At 48.2% G+C, this 24430-nt stretch overlaps 1 protein-coding gene across 1 annotated transcript in view; it reads left to right on the top strand.

The window, feature by feature from the left end:
• HELZ2 (helicase with zinc finger 2) overlaps positions 1–24430 on the top strand; it is an 81536-nt gene that overhangs the window by 21900 nt on the left and 35206 nt on the right. The window contains exons 2-6 of the mRNA XM_053250270.1: positions 11512–12633; positions 14496–14679; positions 18510–18617; positions 19761–20284; positions 21406–22041. Of these exons, the coding sequence (XP_053106245.1) occupies positions 11636–12633; positions 14496–14679; positions 18510–18617; positions 19761–20284; positions 21406–22041 (2450 nt within the window). The 5' untranslated portion in view covers positions 11512–11635. The remainder of the gene's footprint in view (positions 1–11511; positions 12634–14495; positions 14680–18509; positions 18618–19760; positions 20285–21405; positions 22042–24430) is intronic.

Raw genomic sequence — 24430 nt, 5'->3', positions numbered from 1 at the left:
TAAAGCATGTGTTTATTTGGAAAGATGGTTGCCTTTGACTCATTTCTGAAATAGCAAGTCTGGTTCTGAGTCATATTACTAACCTGTCTGGTCTACTGAAATAAATAAAATAACCATCGTGTGTGTGAGAGAGACACGATCAGTGTTATGTAGGATGCAGAGAGTCTGTTTTCTAGGCTGCCATTAGCAGAAATTTGGGGTTGTGGTACAAGAGTATAGAAATGTTGTGCCGTCTAGTCAGTGTCAACTCCTGGTGCCCACAGAGCCCTGTGATTGTCTTTGGTAGAATACAGGAGGGGTTTCCCATTGCCATCTCCCGCGTAGTAGGAGATGATGCCTTTCAGCATCTTCCTATATTGCTGCTGCCCAATATTGGTGTTCCCATAGTCTGGGAAACATACCAGAGGGGATTCGAACTGGCAATCTCTTGCTCCCTAGGCAAATTACTCCCCTGTTGTGCCCTTAGGTGGCTGCACACCCTTTTTATCATCATAAAATGCTCTCCCAAGGAAGACCAGATTGGCTTTCTCTTTTTCTGTTTTTAGACAGATGGTTAAGACTTAACATGTTTGGGAGAGTTAACTCCTCTGGACACTGAATTTATGCTCTGGCTATTTTTATTTTCTTGCTGCTGCTGATCTTTTTTCATTGCTGGCATTTTCACTGATTTTCCTACTGTTTATTTTGACTTGTAAGCTGCTTATTGTCAAATTAAAAGCAAAGTATAAATATATACTTTTTGCCTTTACCATATTGGCATGCCACAGCCTATTGAATTTCTGCCTGCTTGGAAGCTGTTAATGATACAGGAGCAGGCCCAGTTAAAAATGGTGGCGACCCCCATGATGGGGTGGATCAAGTATGGTGGCCATGCCTGGTTGGCAGTTGTTCCCCTCCAACCAATTGGAAGCAGAATTCTAATGCTGATTTAGCACAGCGACCAATCAGGAGCTTCCTGGTGTGAATTTCATGTTTGCTTTAAGCTCTCTAGGCGGCCCCAGGCACAATAGTTCTGTGCAATATGGGAGAATAATACTTTCCTATCTTACAAGTTGTTGTAAGAATTACAACATGTGTAATGGGATGTGAAGGGCTTTAACAGCTGAAAGTGAAGTAGATCAAAACCACACACATGAAAGTACAGAATGCTGAGCTCTTGTGTGCAGCAGCAAAGGAGACCCTGGGCTCTGATGGATGCTGTAACTCAGTATTTCCAAACCATCTCCTCAGCCCCAGCTGCACTTAAAAAAATATTACTGCCAACTACCCCCCACCGCAGCCATTTAAGAACATAAGATCAGGCCCAAGAAGGCCCATCTAGACCCGCATCCTGTTTCACACAGTGGCCCACCAGATGCCTCTGGGAAACCCACAGGCAAGAGCTCAGGGCATGCCCTCTCTCCTACTGCTACTTGCCTGCAACTGGTATTAGAAGCATCCTGCCTCTGATGCTGGAGGTTCTTCTTTGGCAAGGGCTTTGCCATCACCCAGTTTATTTACCCTCCTGGTGCATTGTAGGGCAAGTCAGCCATAAAAAGGTTTGCGATTAAACTCCCTAGGTTCCCAGTGCATTATGGGATGAGTCAGTTTCAAAAGAAGGGGAATCCCCACTTTGCAGCTGACTTAATGACTCAGCATGGCACTCCAGCTGGGAAACACTGCTGTGGCTCAGGGATTCTCAATGTTGGGTCCCCAGATGTTGTTGGATTCAACTCCCATAATCCCCAGCCCAGCCCAGGCCCAATGGCCTTGGGTTGAGGGTTATGGGAGATTAAGTCCAAAATAACATCTGGAGACCCAAGGTTGAGAATCTCTGTGTTACATTTTAAGTAGATTTTCCTCCCAAAGCAGTAGATTGGGTGTGAGGCAAAACCAGGGGCGTAGCTATAATTGAATGAAAGGGTTCAAAGAACACGGGCCGCCAGCTCCTGAGGGCCCTCCAGCCCCATCCTTTCCTATTTTCTCCCTCAATCTGAGAGGCCGCCAGAGAGAGGGATGAACACGGGCCCCTTCTTCCCTAGCTACGCCCCTGGGCAAAATGGCAAAACATTCACAACTGCAGTGATACCAAGTGATGAAGTGGAATCCTATCTAAAATAACCACGTGGCAAAATAAATTAATTAGTCCAGGGGTTCCCCATCTTAGGTCCCCAGATGTTGTTGGGCTACAACTCCCACCATCCCCAGCCACAATGGCTGAATATGATAGGATTAGGAGTTGTAGTCCAACAGTACCTTGGGAACCAAGCTTGAGAATCCCAACATTAGTCTCAAAGACATCATCTCTTGCAATCTCTTGCAAGGATTCCTCCGTTCCTGCAGCCTTTCTTAATTTCTCCAGCAATTGGAAACATGCCCCTTACAACACAAGGAAGCTGCATTGTACTGAGTCAGACCCTGGGTCCATCTAGCTCAGTAGTCTATTCCACAGTTTCTCAACCGCCGGTCCTTTAACACCCCCTCCTTTTCAAGCATGCCAGTCCTTTAACACCCTGGAGATTAACTCCCTGGAGCTAATCTTTAACCAGGCAGCCTTCGCTGCAGGGCTCTGTCTTCCTCTGGAGTCCCAGACAGCCTTTTCTCACTCCCAGCTAATCTCTCCAGTCTCTGATGAGAGGAGATAGCGAGAGCGAGTAACGTCACTGGTATGCAGCTGGTGAAACACACAGGAGGCAGGTAGCAGGGCGAGTGAGAGGGAGTGCTTGGCTTGGCTGGAGTGCTGCATGCATAAACTCTGTTCTGAACTTCTGCATGCATAAACTCTGTTCTGAACTACTACAGAGGAGGAACAGAGGAAGGCAGGCAGGCAAAAGATAAGAAAACAAACAAAAGTAAGCAACAGTGCTGATCAAATGAAAAAAGAAGGGAAAGATAAGAAGAATGAAAGGGGTGGGGGTGAGGGGTGGGCTGATCATGTACTGACTCAACAAAAGGGGATGAAGATCAAATAAAATGGGATTTTTAAAAGCAAGCACACAGGAGAGAACTAGTGCAATGTGTGTGAACTGAGAAAACCAGTGGAAAAAAGAGATCACGAGAAAGGGGATGGAGTGGGGGCTGGGTGTAGCAAGGTATGAAATGGTGAATAGAGGAGAGAGAAGGAGGGAAAGAAGGATGAAGAAGAGACCCACTAAAAGTCTTCCCACTCATGTGTGAGTACATAGTACTCCCCCCCCCTTAAACCTCTGCCTAAAAATCATTACAGTTGTAAAAACCTGGATATATATGAATGTGTGGTATGAAGGGTTAAATCTCCCACCCCATTCCCTGTGGTTTACTTTCCTAATGTGGATGCCATATTGATGTGTAAAGTTTATTACCATAACATTACCTTTTCAAGGTAATGAGTGTTTTAGTTCTGAGTGTATTGCTTGGAGTTTTTTTGGATGAAGTTTGGTTACAGACTTCCAGTATGATATGAGATGTCATGTTTTAACCTTCCTATCAATTAAGTTGATAAGCTGGTTTTATGGTAGCAAACATGCATTGTCCCATTTGCTAAGGAGAGCAAGGGCAGTGATTACCAAATGAAGAGAGGAGGAAAGCTGGTGGGGGAGTACTGTGTGTGTATGAGAGAGTACTATTTTAAAAGCAACATTAAATTACTATTTTTATGCATTTTAAGAAGCAAGATATTATGTCTACAGGAACTTGACACAAGTTCCTGCCTGCATGTTTATATGCAAAATAGATAGATGAGGAGTAAGAAAAGACAGAATTGGAAGAATGGAGTGTAAGGTTGCAACCTATTTTTAAAATATGGTAAATCTGGACTGGACAAATCTCAGGTGCCAGGGAGCCATGATGTCTCATCCTTTCCTCCCTCCCCCTTTTGAGCCAGAACTTCAAAAGTTAAATATTGATTAAATTCATTTTCATTAATTTCACTTTGATTTAATTGATTGATTAAGTGTTATTTTAATAATCAGCACCCTAAAAATTGACCTTGGCCCCCATGAGCCAAGTCACGGTCAGTTTTGGCCCATCAGGACATTTGAGTGGTGAACACCTGTGAACGCCTGTACTAATAAGTAAACTTGAAACCCCTTTGCTAACTGCTGGTCTGGGACTAGAAACTGCACACAAAAAATGTAGTGGTCCTTGAAACTCTGCATGACGAATTTAGTGGTCCTTGACTCCAAAAAGGTTGAGAAACACTGGTCTATTCTGATCGGTAATGGCTCTCCCAAGAGTTCAGGCAGGAGTCTCTCCCAGTTGTACTTGGAGATGCTGCCGGGGGAGTGTCCCTGGGACCTTCTGCATGCAAAACAGAGACCCTACCTCTGAGCTCCATCCCCATCCCCAGTGGGGCATAAAGCTGTGTTAGTGGCACCTGCTTGTTAGTTGACGTTTGCCTGCTCCTCTTGTTGCTTCTCCGCTTTAAGTTTTTAGATTGAAAGTTCATCTGGGTAGAGACCTGCAAAATGCGGGTGGTCTTCCTCCCCCACTTTAGAATAAACAGCTGTATCTTCCTTTCAGATTTCTAATGCACAAATGAATCTCCTGCCATTCTTATAAAGAAAACAGGCTTGGAGTCATTGTGCACCAGGTGTCATTCTGTCCTGTGTGCTCAAGAGAGGCCATGCTCCAAACAGGCAATGCCAAATTGATGAGCTACACCATTAGTTTGCCTCATTTCTATCCCACCTTTCCTTCAAGGGCAGTGGACCATGGTTCTCCTCCTCTTCTCTTTTATTCTTGCAACAGCCCTGCACAGTAAGCCAGGCTGAGAGATTGTGAGCTGCCTAGAGCTACTTAGTGACCATCGTGGCTAGAGATGTAGGGTTGAAAACCTTCTGTAGAAATTTTTTCCATACTCTTATTCCACCCACCCCCCTGTGGAAAATGTTGCATTTTAAAAACTTAATCGTTTCATAAAATACATTGGTGGCCATGAAGGGATGCCAAAGCAACATTAGGCCAGCTTGGCGATTTCAAAGAGGTAATGAACACTTTTCAAGTGATTGTCCCTTGGAATTGGATTACATTTCAAATTGAATCACAGTCTGTTTAGGGCATTGGGAAAACTTGCATTGGTTTTGTTGTTGTCTTTAGAAAAATGTCATGCAAATGAGAGAAATATTTGAGTAAGTTTTTCCAGGAATGTTTCCAATTCAGATATTTCTGGGCAACCCACATCTCTGTGTTCAACCCAGACACTCTAGCTCAGGGGTGGGCAAACTTGGCTCTTCAGCTATTGCTGAACTACAACTCCCAATATGGCTGGGGATGATGGGAGTTGTAGTTGAACAACAGCTGGAGGGCCAAGTTTGCTCACCTCTGCTCTCACCCAGGTTCAGCATCCTAACCAGGGAGGGAGGGAGAGCTGGTCTTGTGGGCGCAAGCATGACTGGTCTCCTTAGATAAGCAGGGTCTGCCCTGGTTGCATCTGAAAGGGAGACTTGATGTGTGAGCACTGCAAGGGATTCCCCTCAGGGGATGGAGCCGCCACTCTGGGAAGAGCAAAAAGTTCTAAGTTCCCTCCCTGGCTTCTCCAAGATAGGGCTGAGAGAGATTCCTGCCTGCAACCTTGGAGAAGCTGCTGCCAGTCTGTGAAAACAATACTGAGCTAGATAGACCAATGGTCTGACTCAGTATATGGCAGCTTCCTATGTTCCTAACCACAGATCTCTGTTGTTCATGGTTTATTTAGGTATTGCAATTATGCCCCATCCTTCTGCCAAGCAGCACAGGGCAGGGTATATTATTCTTTCTTTCCCCTCTTATCCTCACAGCAACCCTGCGAGGCCAGGATGGTGGTTGACTCAAGGTTACCCAGCGAGCTTCATGGCTGAGTCAGAACTTGAACCCAGGTTGCCCCAGCTCCAGTCAGACTTGTTTAACTCCTGCATCCTTCCATTCTCCACCTCTAGAGAGCTGGTTGCTGTTTTGTCAAAAGCAGGAAGTAGTTTAGATTCGCTGACCAATTGCACTTTCTAGAGAAAGGAGTGTCTTGACAGTGCACATGAGCTACTGAGGAACCTGTGGACATGGACTTAGTTCTGCATGGACCACTTCCACTGCAGAGGTTCACCTTTGACTCGTTGAGACGGACAGACGATGCTTTGCTGCCCCAGTAGCTGCACTCTGCAAAGACACTCCTGCCACTTAAGGGCTGTGCTTGGTGGGTGGTTTTCTAGAGCACATGCCATCGGAGTGGATCATGGGAGCTGTGCAGGACCAGAGAAACTCTCCAGTCTCCCCTCTAACAGGGATCCCCAGAGGTTGTTTACAGCTCCCAGAATCCCCAGCTGCAATGGCTTTTGCTTGGGAATTATGGGAGTTGTAGTCCACAGCTGCTGGGAATCCCTGTTAGAGGGGACACTGCTCTCCAGCCTGTCTCCCGTGCCTTTCAGTTGGACTTGCACAGTGGATTATGGCCTAATTATCCATCAGTCACATCTCCTAGGATGGGGGTGGGCAAGCATGGCCCTCCAGCTGCTATTGAACTACAACTCCCATCATGGAGAGTTGTAGTTCCTCCCATCCTTGTAGAGGAGAACTGGTCTTGTGGTCGCAAGCATGACTTGTCCCCATAGCTAAGCAGGGTCTGCCCTGGTTGCATATGAATGGGAGATTTGATGTGTGAGCACTGCAAGATATTCCCCTCAGGGGGGTGGAGCCACTCTGGGAAGAGCAGAAGGTTTCAAGTTCCCTCTCTGGCTTCTCCAAGATAGGGCTGAGAGAGATTCCTCCTGCCTGCAACCTTGGAGAAGCCGCTGCCAGTCTGTGAAGACAATACTGAGCTAGATAGAACAATGGTTTGATTCAGTATATGGCAGCTTCCTATGTTCCTATGACTTGTCCCCTTAGCTAAGCAGGGTCCACTCTGTTTGCATATGAATGGGAGACTTGATGTGTGAGCCCTAAAAGATATTCTCCTCAGGGGATGGAGCCACTCTAGGAAGAGCAGAAGGTTCCTAGTTCCTTCCCTGGCAGCATCTCCAAGATAGGGCTGAGAGAGATTCCTGCCTGCAACCTTGGAAACGCCACTGCCAGTCTGTGAAGACAATACTGAGCTAGATAGACCAATGGTCTGACTCAGTATATGGCAGCTTCCTATGTTCCTATTCCCAACCACAATAAATTGTGGCTGGGAATGATGGGAGTTGTGGTTCAACAGTTGGAAGGCCATGCTTGCCCACCCCTGTCTTAGAAGCCTTCGGCCAGAGGTTGCCAGCCTTGGGTTGCCAGCTGTTGTTGGATTGCAACTCCCAGCCTCCCCAGAGACAGTTGTGTCCAGCAACATCTGGGGAGCCAAGCTGGGGGATCCTGGGCTTAGGAAAACTCTGAGGAAGCGAGACCCAGAGAGCACAGCTTCCCCATGGCCCCGTGGTGGTTTGAACTCAACACGCAGATGGTACACGCATATATGTTAGAGATCGTGAATGGGGGACCAGGCAACCACTTAGGTAAGTTGTGAGAATCCAGTTGGGAGAGGGACTGGAGCAGAGTGGTAGCAGAGCACACGCTTTGCATAAAGGAAGTCGTCCAGTTCCTGGCATCTCCTGTTGCAAGGCTCTCTGGTCTGGTGGCAGGGCTGGGAACAGTGCGTTCTCTAATTATTTGCATCTGTGTGCGGAATGAGTTTTGTTCTGGGCGGGATTATCGAGGCAGTGTGTGTGCACCTGCATTCAAAGTGGGGCCTTCCTGATTCAACCTGAGTGGGATCTAAAATTAACTGAGCAGACAGCAAAAAACCCGCAAGCGCCGACATGTGCACACGCCTTAGAGGGAACACTGGCTGGGAACCACTGTTGCCAGTCAGAAACCTGGGTCAGCTGGTCCAGTGGTCTTAGTCAGCCTCGTATGTTGAGTTGCAGGTGCAACTGCTGTGGACATCTGACAGTTCTTGCTGTCTTCACATGGAAGTAGAGTCCCAGGGGGCCTGTTTGATCCAGCATCGGGAGCATGCTGGGACAGAGGGACATTGCTGGTTTGGGAGCACAGCACATTTGTTAACCTTTAAGTCCCTAAATGGCTTGGGACTGGGTTACCTGTGAGAGTGCCTTGCCCCATATGTCCCAACTTCAGACCTTAAGATCTTCTTCAGAGTGTCTCTGCCAAATGAGATGAGGCGGATGGCTATTAGGGAGAGGGCCTTTTCAGTGGTCGCACCCAGTTTATGGAATAGTTTCCCTCAGTGAGGCTCGCCTGGCACCGTCACTTTGATCTTTTCGATGCCACGAGAAGACCTTTCTGTTCTCTCAGGCTTTAAAAAATTGATTTGATTTTTTTTTAAAAAAATTGTTTTGTATTGGTGGTGGGTTTGGGGTTTGGGGTTTTTTTTTGGTATGTTGTGATTTGATGTGCTTTTATTGAGGTTATTCACACAATCAAAAAGTGTGTTCTACCTGGGTTTGGGAGCTGTGTGTGCTTCCAGTTTTCGGTTATGTGGAAGCAAGATAGGAGGAAAACGTGGATAGCTATTCCTCCTGCCTTGCTTCCAGTCACTTCTACCCAGGTTTTCCTCTTACCTTACTTCCACATCACCGAAAATTGGGACACACACAGCTCCCAAACCCAGGTAGAACACACTTTTTGATTGTGTGACCTCATTGGATGCTGAGGACAGGTCCATCAATGGATACTAATCTGAGGGCTATAGGCCACCTCCAGCTTAAGAGGCAAGATGCCTCTAAATATCAGTTGCAGGGGAGCAGCAGCAGGAGAGAGGGCCTGCCCTCACCTCTTGCAAGTGGGCTTCTCAAAGGCATCTGGTGGGCCACTGTGAGAAACAAGATGCTGGACTAGATGAGCCTTGGGCCTGATCCAGCAGGGCTGTTCCTATATTCTTCTGTAAGAAGGTGAAGAAGAGGGTGAGAAACACCAGTTCCTGTTTTGCTGCAGGGAGGAAATGGTTTTGATCAGCTGGTGTGTTGCATTTACCATCAGACTGGGCTCTGATGGAACACTTCTCAGAAATCCAGGGAAGTCAGCCAGGCATTTAGATAAGGATGCTTTGGGACAGGATTTCCAGTCACAGCAGTGCCTCCAACATGTGATGGATTATTGTACTTGGTAACATGGCTTGTTTTGAAGAGAGGGCATAGTGTAGGATTAAGGTAGTACCTCTGCCCCACACCTTCAGGGCCTGCCCAGACCAGGTATGGCAGTGCTGTCTCTGGATTTGTTCATAATCCCTAGCTGGGAATGTCATCAGAGATAAATATTTTTCAATAACCCCCAACGTACAAATGGGTTGTGTTCCAAAAGCTTATTTGTAAGTTGGATGTGCATAACTCGAAAGACATCTGGTTCCTATGAGGAGTGAATTGTTTGTAGGTGTAGGCTGGCATTTGTAAGTTGGGGACACATTAAATTAATATGTTGGGAGGGGGGAGGTTTGTTTATAAGTCTGGGTTGTTTGTAAATTGGAGAATGCCTGTAACTGAAAGGAGAGGGAGTTTGCCCAGGGTGTGGAGTGTCCTGCCTTGTGTGCTGGGGTCTGCTCATACCCCCAGTAAAAAGGCCTGCTTTTGTTCCAACCCATGCTTCCTTTCTCAGTGTCCCACCTTGCATGGGACACCCGAGATTGAGACAAGCCCCCATCTGCCTTCCAAGGTGGTTGAAAGGGGTGAGCATATCAGTTATAGTGAGGTCATTGGGTGTTTGGGTGAGGGATGATGACAGCAAAATGGAAACAGATCAGGCTGGGGTTCTCAACCTTGGACCTGCAGAGGAGAGCTGGTCTTGTGATAGCAAGCATGAGTTGTCCCCTTTGCTAAGCAGAGTCTGGTCTGGTTGCATTTGAATGGGAGACTATACGTGTATACATACTTAAGGCAGCTTCCTATGCTCCTATGCTGTTGGACTACAACTCCCATCATCTTCAGGCACAATGGCCAAAAGCCGTTGTGGCTGGGGATGATGAGAATTGTAGTTCAACAACATTTGGGGACCCAAGGTTGAGAACCCTCGAGTTAAGGGATGCCACTTGGTTAAATAGAAGATTCTTTTGTCATCTAGTGGCTGCATATTTCCTTGGATTTGGAATGAGAATGAGTCAGAAATGGCAGGTTTTGGCAACACCCCTCCCTCACTCATGGGCTGGGAAGCAGCTGGGTGGAGTTTTAAATGGCTGGAACGAAAAGACATAAGCAGTTCTGTGTGTGTGTGTGTGTGTGTGTGTGTAATGCATCACTCAAGTAGACCTTTCATAGCATCTGAGTCTGAATCTCGGAGCAAGGGATTGTGGCAGGAATACATAGGTTCCAACGAGGGCAATTGTTTGTATTTTTAAGGTCAAAAAGCCAAATGGTTTTCTGAAAAGCTGAGAGAGGCTATTGTCTCTTTAATGCCACTGGGATCTTGGCAGAGCTTGCAGAATGGGATGGTGCTGCTGAGCTGCCCCCCCGCTTCCCTCTGGTCAGCCAAAGCAGAAACTTAATTGAGGAACTCTTGTCCCTGTCTCCTTCCTCTCTTGAAGCAAGCAAGACCTCAGTTGTGTCCTTCAGGGATGGAGGCAGAGGGCAAGTAACAGGACCCAGGAAAGAATGGGCCGAGTGGGGATGCGGGGGAGTGGGGGGAGACAGTGACTTCAGCCTCTCCTGTTGCCTATGCAACATGACTCATAAAAGGTGTGATCGCTGAGTTTCAAACTGGAAAGGAAGGGAGTGCACTGTAGCTAGAAGGGAGGGATGGGCAGGCAGAGCATGGCTTAGCTTCCCATAACTACTGGTGGGGCTGCTGTAAACGGAGACTTGATCCATGATGCAGTTGATGAGACATCTGGTTGCTGGGTCTGTAGGGGGCCCCATTTAGGCAGCTGATGAACCCTGGAGAGGGAAGGCAAGCCAGGGAATGGATGCAAAGGAGCTGGTGGCAGAGAAGTGCATGCCCCTGGCATTTATTCACCAACCTGTGCGTCATCAAAAAGTGCGTCCTCCACCTGTTTGCACACTGGAAAGACAGCAGGCTGCGGGTGCTAAAGCTGGCTTTGGAAACCCATCCTCCTCAAAGCCCATTGTGGCTAGGGATGATGGGAGTTGTAGTCCAGCGACATCTGGGGATCCAGGGTTAGAACCTCTGTTTTAACGGAGCCTGGGAGTTCCTGCATGCAAAGCAGGCGCTCTGCCTGGCAGCTGTGGCCCTTTACCAGAGCCCTGGGTAACTACAACCTGACTCTACCGCCTGGGGTTTCCAGGACAGCACCTAGCCCCGTGTTGCTAAGTTAGAGCCAGAGGTGGTTGGCTTCTGACCACTCTCAGTAGCTGCATGCGTTCTATCTTTTTGTTTGCTTTAGTGCAGAGGTTCTCCAGTCTCGTTGGACAGCAACTCCCACAATCTCCAGCCACAGTGGCCCAAAACAAGAGTTGAAGTCCAACCACATCTGGGGACCCAGCTTGGAGAACCCCTGCCTTCCGTGGGGTCGTCTGAGAAACAGCGGGGACTCCCTGGGGCTGGTGTGCCTGCCTTAATGGATACTTGGCACTGCGTGAAAGAGCACTAGGCGTGTATTTATTTGCATCACCACTCCTTGTTGACTTCTCATTTGTTTGTGATCTCTAGGATTATTCCACTCGAGCCGCCACCAGTCCTCTTGCTGGATGTCAGTGGGTGACTGGCTGACCAGCTCTGCTTCCAAGGGACTCTTCATTCTGTATTGACTGGGTTGCTTGGACCTTTGGGGAAGATGCGCCGGGTGAACGGGGTGGTCCCTACGCCGCTGGATGGCCTCCGGGCGCAGCTGGAGCTGCGTCTGGTTTGCTCGAAATGCAGCCTGCAGGAAAACGAGAGCACCTACCAGCTGAAGGAGGTAGAGCACCATTGCATGATGGAAATCCTGCTAGCCAGGTGCAAGGGGAAGCAAGGGAAGCGGTGGCGGAAGGTTGGCCGTAGGCCAGGCTTCCCGAAGCCAGCCTCTTATGACATCTGCAGGTTCTACGTTGCTGGCGCAGGGTGCAAAAAGCACAGGAACCATTGCACCTTTGCTTGGAGCCGGGAGGAGGTGATTGTGTGGACCTTTGAGAAGAACCACGGCATGGAAAGACACATCCTGAAGATGCTGCTGCAGCAGGCTCAGGCTGGCAGTCAGGTGAATGGCCTTTCCAAGCTTCCAAAGCCCAGCATCGCAGAGGAAATCCGCAGCGAGTTTGGGGGCCATTTCCAGGAGATCTGCGCATTCTGTTTTCATCAAAGCCCCCAACGGATCTCCCTGAAGGACGCCACTCAGACCTGTGCAGGGCACTGGAATCCACTTTTGGTGCACGTGGTCACCAGTGGCAAGATGAAGGAGCAATACACAGAAATCCGGCCCTGCCCGGGGGGCACAACAAAACTGAGTTACTGCAAGTATGTTTCTGCTGGCGCACAGTGCAGGCACGGGGCATATCGCTGCCAGTATGCTCACAGTGATGTGGAAATGGCGGTCTGGGAGGCGGAGCAGAACTGCAACTTAGTACGTGCAGACCTTCTGTCCCCATTGGCCGCCTGCAAGCCAGGAGACCAGCCCTCTCTGCCAGAGGTCCAGTTCTACTGCAAAGTGTGTCTGGTGACCTGCAACTCCCAAGAGAACTTCGAGAACCACTGTTCTTCTGTGGAACACACTCAAATGATTGCCACCGACACCATGACCCAGTGGGCTCACCGTGCCCCTCCGTATGGCTTGAGATCCTTCATTCTGTGCGGCCGGTAAGCAGAGCTGTCTTTTCTTTATGACTTCTGTATTTATGATGTGTTGCATGGGAGTTTGGGACTTTAGTTCTCCAAGCTCAAGAGTTTCATCCAGAGCTCTTCACAGGTCACCAGGTGCTTAATGAGAATCTGAATGTGCTGTCCCCATCTCCCAAAGTTCCATCACACTGAAGAGTGACCAGAGACAGTGTCTGGAATGGGGGCTATGCAGATGAAGAGGTGGAGCTATGCAGATAGGCGCTTGCTCGATTTGAATGGCTGAGGGCTCCCGGGCAGGGGGCAGTTGGGGCCCCTCCTCTAACAATGCCACTGAGGGTATATCCAGCACATTTCCCCGATATAGGTAAATAGCTGCCATTCATTGTTATGGAGAACGGTGTGGGGTGAGGAGCTGAAGAAGAGATCCAAAGGGATATGGGCTGGGAGGGCAGAGGCAGGAGAATACTGGAAAAGGGAAGCAGCATTAGTGATTACTAGCTGACCTGGTGCAGAGCATCTGAACCCCTAGTTCTCCCGGTCTCATCCTCACCTTTTTTTTGTGGGGGAGCCATTCTTGCTGCTGTTTTGGATGCAGCCTCTTGCCTTCTTTGGGACTACCCCATAATAAGTACACAGAACCTCCAGCGGCAACCATGTTTTTTTTAGACCAGGGCTCCAAGCACCCCAATGTTGCATCACTTGCCCATTTACCAAGGAAGCTGCCATATACTGAGTCAGACCATTGGTCTTTCTAGCTCATTATTGTTTACACAGACTGGCAGTGACTTCCCCAAGGTTGCAGGGAGGAGTCTCTCTCAGCCCTATCTTGGAGATGCTGCCAGGGAGGGAACTGGGAACCTTCTGCATGCAGATGCTCTTACAGTGCTCACACATGTAGTCTCCCATTCAAATGCAAACCAGGGCAGGCCCTGCTTGGCAATGGGGACAAGTCATGCTTGCTACCACCAGCCCAGCCCTGCTCCCTTACCTCTCTTCTGCTCCCTCTCCCATAGGAGCATAGGAAGTTGCCTTATACTGAGTCAGACCCTTGGCCCATCTAGCTCAGTCTTGTCTACGCTGACTGGCAGCAGCTCTCCAAGGTTTCAGACAGGAGTCTTTCCCAGCCCTACCTGCAGATGCCACCAGAGACTGAACCTGGGGCCTTCTCTGTGCAGAGCAGATGCTCTGATTTAGCCTTACCTCAGTGGTAGAGCAAATGTTTATAGGCCCCAAGTTCAATCTCTGGCACCTCTGGGTAGGGCTTGAGGAAGACTCCTGTCTGAAGACTGTTGAAGGCCCATTCAGATTAACTCCCCTCCCGCCCCCCAGTGCATTAACAGGACTTGCTGGGAGGGAGTTGGAATGTCCACAGAAGACATCACCATGACGGGTGTGCATCCTGTGAGATGCACCCTTCCTCATCCTGTGGGCCAACAAGGTGCCCTCCAGACCAGCCCTATGTAAGCTGCTGTTGCTTCAAAGGCAATCACAGTCCCATCTCTAATATTGGGTGTATTTGCAGTTGCTGCTAAAACAAAACAGAGGCATTTGTACTTTTACATGCTGTAAATATACCAAACGGCGCACTTTTATGTGCTAGGTTGTGCATTTTTGTTGTTCTTGAAGTAGGTTTAAGAAAATAAAAAATTGCATATACTTCCATTTCTCCCTACACTTCTGTCCCCCTACCCCAAAAGGAGGCAAAAAAAAAAAAATTCCCTAGTGGCTTCAGCATTTCTGGAAACGTTTCCTTTCTGCGGCTGAGTATGTGGTGGAGCTGGGAAATGAATCCACATTTCCAGCATCTTCTGCTACCCCCATATCTTGCCGTCCTTTTGTATAACTCTTCTCTGTGTCTGTTGGCTGGTTTCTCCTTGCAGAGCTGATGTCTGTGAATATGGGCAGGATTGCACCAAGGCACATTCCTTGGAGGAGCTGGAGGAATGGATCCAGAGGACAAAAGCTGCGGAGAAAAACAAGAAATCTGCCAAGGAAGGTGGCCTCCTGGCCTACCAGGATCGGCTCATTGCGGAATACCAAGCAAGCCACAACGAGGTCTTAATCGTAAGTTGCTGGCCTGTGAGGGAAGCTGCAGGCTACTTCTTGGTTACTGATGGGAAGGCTTGTCGTTTGCTCAAATGATCAGAAGAGCCCTCCTGGATCAGACCCAAGGCCCATCTACCCTAGTGAATAGCTGCGAGAACTCTTCCCCATGTGTTCAGCCAAAATGCAGTCACCTTGAACAGGTTCCTGTAGGATATTTGTGGTGAGATGCATGTTTAGTGAAATGTGACTTGCAATTCCAGAAATTTGCTATGATTGTCTATGGTAGCAAAGGCTAAGCGGAGCTAAGGATTATTATTATTATTTGTTTTAGAGAGAGAGAGAGGGAAAGAGACCACAGAGTGTGTTACTGTTTATGGATGTCACATGGACAAACTTGGCTACTCTTCTTGAATTTGACCAGTACTTGAAATGTGAAGAACATAAGAACAAATCAGAACAGCCCTGCTGGATCAGGCTGAAGGCCTATCTAGTCCAGCATCTTGTTTCACACAGTGGCCCACCAGATGCTTCTGTGAAGCCTACAGGCAAGAGCTGAGGGCGGGCATGCCTTCGCTATCAGGATATTGCTCCCCTGCAACTGGTATTTAGAGGCATCTTGCCTCTGAGGCTGGAGGTGGCCCATAGCCACCAGACTAGTAGCCATTGATTGCCTGTCCTCCGTGAATTTGTTTAAGCCCCTTTTAAAGCCATCCAAGCAAGTGGCCATCACCACATCCCATGTTAGAGAATTCCATAGATTAATTATGCACTGTGTGAACAAGTACGACTATGATGAATATCTATATACCATTCTTCAACCAAAGTTCACAAAGAGGTTTACAACGAAAAATAAATAATACATAAATGTTCCCCTGTTCCCACAGTCTAAAATAAACATAAGGTAGATGCCAGCAACAGCCATTGGAGGGATGCTGTGCTGGGGCTGGATAGGGCCAGTTGCTCTTCCCCTGCTAAATATAAAAGAATCCTCACTTTAAAGGGTGTCTCTTTGCTCAATTAGCAGAAGTTACTTATTTGTCGGTCCTAAATTTCCCAGCCTTCAGTTTCATGGGATGACCCCTGGTTCTAGTGTTGTGAGAGAGGGAGAAGAATTTCTCTGTCTACTCTCTACTCCATAAATAATTTTATACACCTTGATCATGTCTCCCTTTAATCACCTCTTTTCCAAAGTAAAGAGCCCCAGATGCTGTAGCCTTGCCTCATAAGGAAGGTGCTCCAGGCCCCTGACCATCTTGGTTGCCCTCTTCTGCACCTCTTCCAGGCTTGCCCAAATTTGACTGATGATTTGACACTTTGAAGTATTCCTAAATTTGAATTTTGCAGACAGATTTAAGTGTTTCAGGCTGGTGAACAAAATTTGAGCAGGTTCATGTAGAGAAACCCAGCTGCACCTTGACCAAATCTGGAAGTCACTCCAAGTTCAGATTGTGCCATTTGTTCAATGTGGGCAATTCCCATTATGAAATTAGCAAAAAGGTTTTCCATCTACAGACTAGTGAACAAATACTGATAGTGGATACAATTTCATATGTATATGGGCAGGAAGAAATAAGAATTAGTTATATCAGGGATTCTCAAACTTTGGGCTCCAGATGTTGTTAGACTACAACTCCCATCATTCCTGTTGTGACTGGGGATTTGGGGAGCTGTAGTCCAGCAACATGTGGGGACTCCTTGACTGCAAAAAAACAACAATCACCCCAGTGGTGGTGGGGCTCTCAGGACCTGAGGGTGGGACTAGGAGATTAGTGTTTAAAATATATAGATGTTAAAATAAATAATGAGCCCTTTCTCATGATTGGAGAAAGGGGTCAAAAGGGGCGAGGGGAGGAAGCCTCGAAATGGTTTATTCTCCTGCCAATGAGCCTTTTCTCCTGGCTGGATCGCTCACCCAGATGTTTGCCAGCTGCTACTGGCAGCCGGGAAGTTGGAGGGCTGGCCGGCTCCTGGCACTGCCATGATGAACCGGGCATTATGGGGAACCTCAGGCTAGGAGGCGACTTATGTTTAGGTGCCATGCAGAGCCGTGTGACACACGATCCGACACACGATCAGTTAGCCTGGTTTCTGGGCACCCGTGTGCCCCAAATCGGGGCTAAGTGGTGGGCTCTCTAAGCAGGATTGGTTCTCATGCACCAGCAAAACCAGGCTGGGCTTCCTTATCCTGTTTTTGCTTGCAAGTGTGAATAGCACCAGTATGTTTGTGAACCTTTAATTTGTTTGAATCAATCAGTTAGTCAAATCATCTTTATTACGGTCCAAGACCAGCATAAGATAGAACAGCAGAGCATGATTTTGATTTGTTCGAAACGCTTTATTTATTATGGTGCCACCACCAAATTAATCCTAATTTGGGTTTCTAACACAAACTTTGGTACTGAGCCCCAGCGGTAATGTGAGGAGAAATAAACAGACACAGCTGAAACAGTTTCAAAGTTCCAAACCAAAGAAGATAACTTGGTGCTTGTACAATAGCTTCAGTGGTTTCTGATTCACGACCATGTAGGGTCAAATGCCTAATGGCTTCTGAGTCAAAGTAACAACCTTAGAACTGGCAGGACTGTACACCACCTCTTATACTTCAAACTGGTATTCAAACGCAGGTACTTTTATGAGATTGGGTCAGTACAACAAAGTCTTTACTTTCAAGTTAATTTTTGAGCCCTTTGGGGACGGGGATCCATCTTATTCTCTGTATAAACCGCCCTGAGCCATTTTTGGAAGGGTGGTATAGGAATTGAATTAATAATAATAATAATAATAATAATAATAGCAAGAACAACAACAATAATTGAAGATGCAAAAATATTATGGGATTTACAACTACAAACAGACAAACATCTGCCACACAATACACCAGATATAACTGTAATCGAGAAGAAAGAAAACCAAGTGAAAATAATCAATACCAGGGGATAGCAGAATAGAAGAAAAAGAAATGGAAAAAATAACAAAATACAAAGATCTACAAATTGAAATTGAAAGGCTGTGGTAGAAAAAGACCAAAATAATCCCAGTGGTAATTGGCGCCCTGGGTGCAGTTCCAAAACAACTTGAAGAGCACCTCAACACCCCATAGGGGCCACAGAAATCACCATCAGCCAATTACAAAAAGCAACATTACTGGGAACAGCCTATATTCTGCGACGATATCTATAACAACAGCAACAACATTGACAATAAAATTCTGGCATCCCAGGTCCTTGGGAAGGACTTGATGTCTGGATAAAACAAACCAGTCAATAACACCCGTCTGACTGTGTAAATAAATAAATAAATAATAATAAGTTACTGAGGTGACTGTTTAGAAATAACAAGCTTCTTTAGACTTGCAACACCTTTACTGAGATACAACCTCCTGGCTGTATAGCCTGTGTAATCAACCATACATACCCAGCATTTACATTGGATAGTCAAGCTTGTTCTACAGAGGTCATGCCTGGTGTGCAAAACCTACCCACCAACCTCCCAGTTCCACCCTCAGTCCTACCTTAGGAAACCCTAACCGGAGATCCTCTCTCTAGCCCTAATCGTCCCTATCTGAATTGTCAGTTACCTCCAACTAGTGTTCCCTCTAACAGGAATTCCCAGAGGTTGTTGACTACAACTCCCATAATCCCCTGTTAGAGGGAACACTGACTCCAACTTAATTTTTTAGCCTCCTGTTAACTCCATTCCAAAGCCCCTCCCTTAGGGATTCTCTCCAGAGGAGGTTCCTAAGTTTAAATTCCTCTTGATTGACAGTGTTTACTAGCCAATCACCACAGGGCCTGCATCCCCCTGCCGTGCATCTGCTGTGGGCCTTACCTTGCCACTTCTCTCCCCAGATTTCCGAGCAGGTGGATGGAGTGACGGTCACCTGCCAGCAGCCTCTGCGGGTGCAGTCTGAAGACAAGAAGATGCAATACCGATGGGTTTTCAGCATCCATTCCCAGGTAAGTTTTAAAAATCTAAAAGAGAGCCCACAGAGAAGCAGGTTGAGCAATCTGGCCTAGAAGGTCTGGAGCAGCAGGGTCCTGTTCCTTAGAAGGTAGTTTTATTTCTTTCTCTTTGCTTTCCTTTATTCCCCTGAGGAGCCCAGAGCAGAGAACATGGTTATACAACAACCCTGTGGGGTAGGTTAGGCTGAGAGAGAACTGACAGGCCCAGAGTCACCCAGTGAGCAAAACTTTTGCTAACTGAGCAAAAAGGCACATTTAAAAGTGACAATTCTTTTATTTTTATGATTCTTTTATATATTATAAGTGATGATGCTTTTACACCGCCCAGAGTCTTCGGAGTGGGCGGTATATCAAATGTTACAAACAAACAAACAAATAAATTTAGCAGTGGGCAACAACGGGGCGTATGGCTGTTGTTGGTGTTTACCTTAAGTTCCTTCCTTCTTTCCTTCCTTCCTAATTGTGAGTCCTTTGGGTACAAGGAACTATCTAATTTATTTATGTTTTATTTTTCGATGTAAACTACTTTTGAAACTTCGAAAAGTGGTATATAAGTAGCAGTGGTAGTAGACCACACTGGCTCTCTTTATCTGTTAAGGCAGGGCCTTTGAGCCTTGAGTTCCCAGATGTCTTTCAGAAACCTGATTTCCAGTTTGGTGAACGGTTCTGGGGGCCGAGCAGCTACTCAGGAGCCTCCATAAGCCCAGGACTTTTCCGTGGGGGGAAGTGAACCTGCCCTATTCTGAGTTAGGCCATTGGTCCACATTGCTCTGCATTGTCCACTCTTCACTGGAAAAACTGCTGCAGATCCTTCCCAGCAATGCTTTCTAAGGACCTTTTCACTGGAGAAATCGGGGCTCAAACCTCTTATTTGCAAGGCCTGTGCTCTGCCACTGAGCTGAGCCCCTCGGGGGTCCCCCCCGCCCCCGCCAAGCTGCAGGCACATTTTGGCCCCAAGGAAAACGGGGAATTAGCCATTACTTCAATTATTAACCCATTGGCAATTAAGTAACCCGCTGTGCCACAGCACCTGGTCAATGAATCCAGCCCAGCAGAGGATGGTTTCAGTGTGTCAGCCTCTAGGTTATGGGCCCAGTGCAATTCTGCTGTACCACTCTGTTTCCCTCCCACTTTCAGAAGCCGCTGATACATGTAGCACTGCTGAAGAGAATCCCTGGAGCAGCATTTTTCCTAGCAGGGGATGGTCTTTCCCGGGGCCTCACCTATGCCTCGGGAGAGCGATTCAAGAGTCTGCAGACTTCTCCGCTCGCTTACACAGTGGTGGTGTGCATGGAGTCTTGCACTTTTGGCACCTATGAACAGTGGCTGGTGATGGATTTTGGCAGTCGCCCAGTGCTGGTCCAAAAGCTTCAAGCCAAGACTGGGAAAAAGGAGGGTCCCTGGCGCATGGATCCATCTGCAGAGCAGAACAGCCACTTTGTGGACTTTGAGCGCTGGCACAGCGGCAATCGCATGGTGGTGCCCGGCGTGGAACGCACCAGCAAGGACGTTGAGCTGCTGGCCAAATACAAGGCCCCATCACTCTCTCTGGATTTCCGGCGGGGAGCTGAGGGCAAGCCAGTCGCTCGCTTGAACTACCGTGAGCAAATGCACAACTTCCTGTTCAGAGAGGAAGAGGCGCAGCAAGCTGAGATTGGCAAGTGAGTGGTCCAGTAGCTGTCGCCAGATCTGTGGCTAAGCACACGCCTTCTCTGGGCAGCCCACAATTCATAGTCGTGAGGGTTCTGCACTAAAGGATGGTCGTGATGGTGACACTTTTTGCTACATATTTTGCCCTACTGTTTCTCAAAGGAGCTCAGGGCTGTGTGCATTTTTTTGCCCCTAGAGTCAAAAGACCCCCTTAATTAAAATTAGACCAGTGTTTCCTCTATGGCGTGTGCACGTGGGTACGCTCACAAGCTTTTTGGTGTCCACTCAGTTAATTTTAGATCCCGCTCAGGTTGAATCAGGAAGGCCCCACTCTGAATGTACGTGCGCACATAATAAGTGGAACCACATCTTTATATTTGCCTGTTAGCAAGGTTGTAACTGGAAGTTTTATTGCTCTCTTCCAGTTAGGGAAAATTACTACCACCCATTCCACACAGCTGAAAAAAAATGAGAGAGAACACTGAATTGGACTCCCTAATCCGATTCTGTTATTTGTTTATACATTTATATCCCACTCCAAAGAGCCCAGAGCAGTGTACATGGTTATGCGTATCCTCACAATGACCCTGTGAGGTAGGTTAGAAAACTGACCAGCATCCCTCGGTGGGCACAAGCCTCCAACCTTTTGGTTAGCAGCTGAATGCACTAACCTCTTGCACCACAGAGACTTGTATTCTGGGGCCTCTGACGGAGCCAGCAGTCGTGTTGGCTGCCGATCTGGCCACCCAGCTACGAGCGGCTGCTTGTCTGCAGAACCCCATTGGGTTCTGCAGAACCCCGTTGTCTGCAGAACCCCATTGGGTGTTTCACATGTTTCGTGTGAAGCGCCTCGTAGTCTCCCATTCAAATGCCAACCAGAGCAGACCCTGCTTAGCAAAGGGGACAATTCATGTTTGCTACCACAAGACCGGCAATCTTCCCCTATTTGTAGCCAACAACATTTGGGGGACCCCAGGTTGGGAACCCATGGCATAGAGAGTTGCCAGAGAAGCTCAGTGGCAATTTCTGATTCTTGAAGAGAGACTAATGTGTATCCCTCCTGCTTACAGTACCTGATTTCCTCACCCTTTCCCACCCTTCTGTCTTGCTCTTCCTCTCTGTCTCCACACAGGCTCAGCTTGCAAGTGATTGCCTCCCTTCAGCCTATGGTGGAGACCCTTTCCATGGGAATGAAGTTTGCTGCTCCAGGAGAGCTGTATGCTCACATCCCCACCCCTTACTCTTTGACCCCAGACTCCAGGGAAGGGTATCTCCTGCAGCGCTCTGTCAAGACTGCCTTCCTGGCCCTGGACCCTCCCACCAACAACCGCGTCTACGAGGTCTCTGTTGAGAGCAAGGCCACGACCGCGAGGAGCATCTGGCTTCTCCTGTCCAAGCGCTGCTGCCATGAACTGGGTCTCTCAGTTAACACATCCCTCAAGGTGGAAGTCCAGTTCCAGATCGACCAGCTTCAGTTCCGGCAGTGGCATCACGCTGTGGACAGCCTGTTGGATGAGCGGCTGGTCCTGCCGGATGTGGCGGCCTGCTCCGTCCCACGACCCCTTGGGCAGGTGCTGCTGGGAGGCAACCGGAAGCAGAACCAAGCCATCTCCTTCATCACTGGGCAGGCGGCCGGCATCCGCCAAGTGCCCCCTCTCCTGATCTATGGGCCTTTTGGAACGGGGAAGACCTTCACCTTGGCCATGGCCACCCTGGAGATCATCAAGCAGCCTCAGACACGGGTGTTGATCTGCACTCACACCAACAGGTAAGCTGCGTGGATGTATTCTGCCCTGTTGGCAGACTGGTCTGGAATGGGTCAGCTGGGGGGTGGTTCTTGGGTACAACCATCTATCCATTTGCCCCTTTTAAAAAGGTGTGTAGGGAGCTGTGCCAAGAGGTGCACCCAAACATATGCAGGTTGATAATGGTGCAGAGCTGATTCTAAACTAAAGGTAAAGTGTGCTGCCGAGTTGGTTTTGACTCCTGGCGCCCACAGAGCCCTGTGGTTGTCTTTGGTAGAATACAGGAGGGGTTTACTATTGCCTCCTCCCACGCAGTACGAGATGATGCCTTTCAGCATCTTCCTATATTTCTGCTGCCCAATATAGGTGTTTCCCATTGTCTGGGAAACAAACCAACAGGGATTCGAACCGGCAACCCTCTGCTTGGTAGTCAAGTCATTTCCCCACTGCACCATTAGGTGGCTGATTCTAAACAACATTTTGCCTATTTGTGTGTGCTGCTGAAGTTTCTTTTTCATGCAGCTCTTGTACCAATTCCCCAGATTGCTTTGAGCTCAGAACCCGTGCACATAGTCTTCTCTTGGCCACGTTGTCAAGAATTGGAGCCTGCTTGATGGGCCATGCAGACACAGGGAGTGGGGAGTTGTGTGGACAACAGCTGCAGGCTGGGAGGAGTGAAGGGGGAACAGGCATCAACCAGGAGTTAGGGCTGCAGATATGCGCAGTAGGTTTCTTAGGGCTGCGCAGCTGTGTGCAATTAGGGCTACAGATATGTTCAGCTGGCATAGCCCTGCTAACTGAGCAATGAGACACCTTTTTAAAGTAGCGCTTCTCTTATATTTAACAGCGGGGAGAGCAACTGGCCCTATCCGACCTCGGCACAGCATCCCTCCAGTGGCTGTTGCTGGTGTTTTATGTTGTGTTTCTTTTAAGATGGTGAGCCCTTTGGGGACAGGGGACTGTCTTATTTATGTATTATTTATTTTTCTGGGTAAGCCGCTTTGAGAACTTTGGTTGAAGAGGTTGAAGAGCGAGATATAAATACCCGCCATCGTTGTTGTAGCCTCCTGGTGCTTTGGCAGTGTCAGGATAGGAAATGCTGGCCCTCTGGAGGTCACGGTAGCTTTCCCCCAGGGTTCCCCCTAATTTCATGTCAACGGATTCTTCCCTGTTGGTAGATACTGACCACAAGCCAGTGGGCTGGGCGGGAAGGCAGGAGCCTACCTGCCACCCCCTAGATGACCACGGGCCCATCAGGGCTCTGCTGCCCACACAAGTGGCGCAGCGACAAGCCCAGGACAATGTGCTTGTGGGAGCAAGCCAGGACTGTCAGGCATCCCACAATGTATTAGGGAAGCTCTCCCACTCCACACCCCACCGGCTCTATTATAAAAGAGGGCTGCCAGCAGGTGAGGTAGAAGATACGTGCTTTCTCTCCTACCGCACTTTAAACCTGGGTAACTGAGCAAGGCTACCAAGGGAAGAGCGGCAGGATTGGGAGCGACCCCAGATGACCAACCCTACCTGAGCAAGCCCTGGCCTACCCAGGGAGGACTGGTCACTCAGTTTACAGTAGCCAACTTCTTTGCTCCTCCTCCTCTCACCTGCTGGAAAACTGTACCGATGATACGACTCTTCACTCTCATTTGCCGCAGGCAGTTGGGCACCTGGCTTGCAGAAGCCTGCCTTCACCTCCCCTGCCTTTCTGCCATCACATGGTTTTCACCTCCTGCATCCTAAACCATCTGAACGCTACAACCAGGGAATGCCAGGTGCCCCAGCTCTCCTTGTAAAGTCAGGATTGGGACCAGTCTTCGCTGCAAGTGCAATGGTTTAAAACTTCATTAAGGAAGTCTCTTAATTTCCCATTTGTTTTAAAAGAGCCTCTAAACCAGTGGATCCCACATGATGTGCTGGGGAGACACACTAGTGTTGCCTTCATTAATTAATTTAAGTCTTAGTTAATTCAACTAAGTCAATACATCCATTCTCAAGAGCAGGGAAGTTCTGTGTAGCACTGATGTTCCTCCTTTTTCCGTGCCAATATGCAGGAGTGATATCCTGTCAAGGAAGGAAGGGTGTAAGGACCTTCCGGGATGTACTGTGCTTAGCTGAGAGGGGCAGGGAGATTCCAGAAGCATCACCATACCCCGATAAGCATAGTCTCATCCTCCAGCCCTGCTTGAAGGGGAGATCGGAGGCAATAGTTGCCCATACGAATACGACAAATGTTTATATACTGCTTTTCAACAAAAGTTCCCAAAGCGTTTTACATAGATGTGAAATAAATAAATAAAATGGCTCACAATCTGTAAAAAGAAGCATAAGAGGGACACCAGCAACAGCCACTGGAGGGATGCTATGCTGGGGATGGATAGGGCCAGTTGCTCTCCTCCTGCTAAATAAAGAGAA

Source organism: Hemicordylus capensis, chromosome 4 (genome assembly GCF_027244095.1).
Source record: "Hemicordylus capensis ecotype Gifberg chromosome 4, rHemCap1.1.pri, whole genome shotgun sequence".
Taxonomy (NCBI): Eukaryota; Metazoa; Chordata; class Lepidosauria; order Squamata; family Cordylidae; genus Hemicordylus; species Hemicordylus capensis.
Note: the sequence above shows the minus strand (reverse complement) of the source record. Positions and strands in the feature narration are given on the sequence as shown.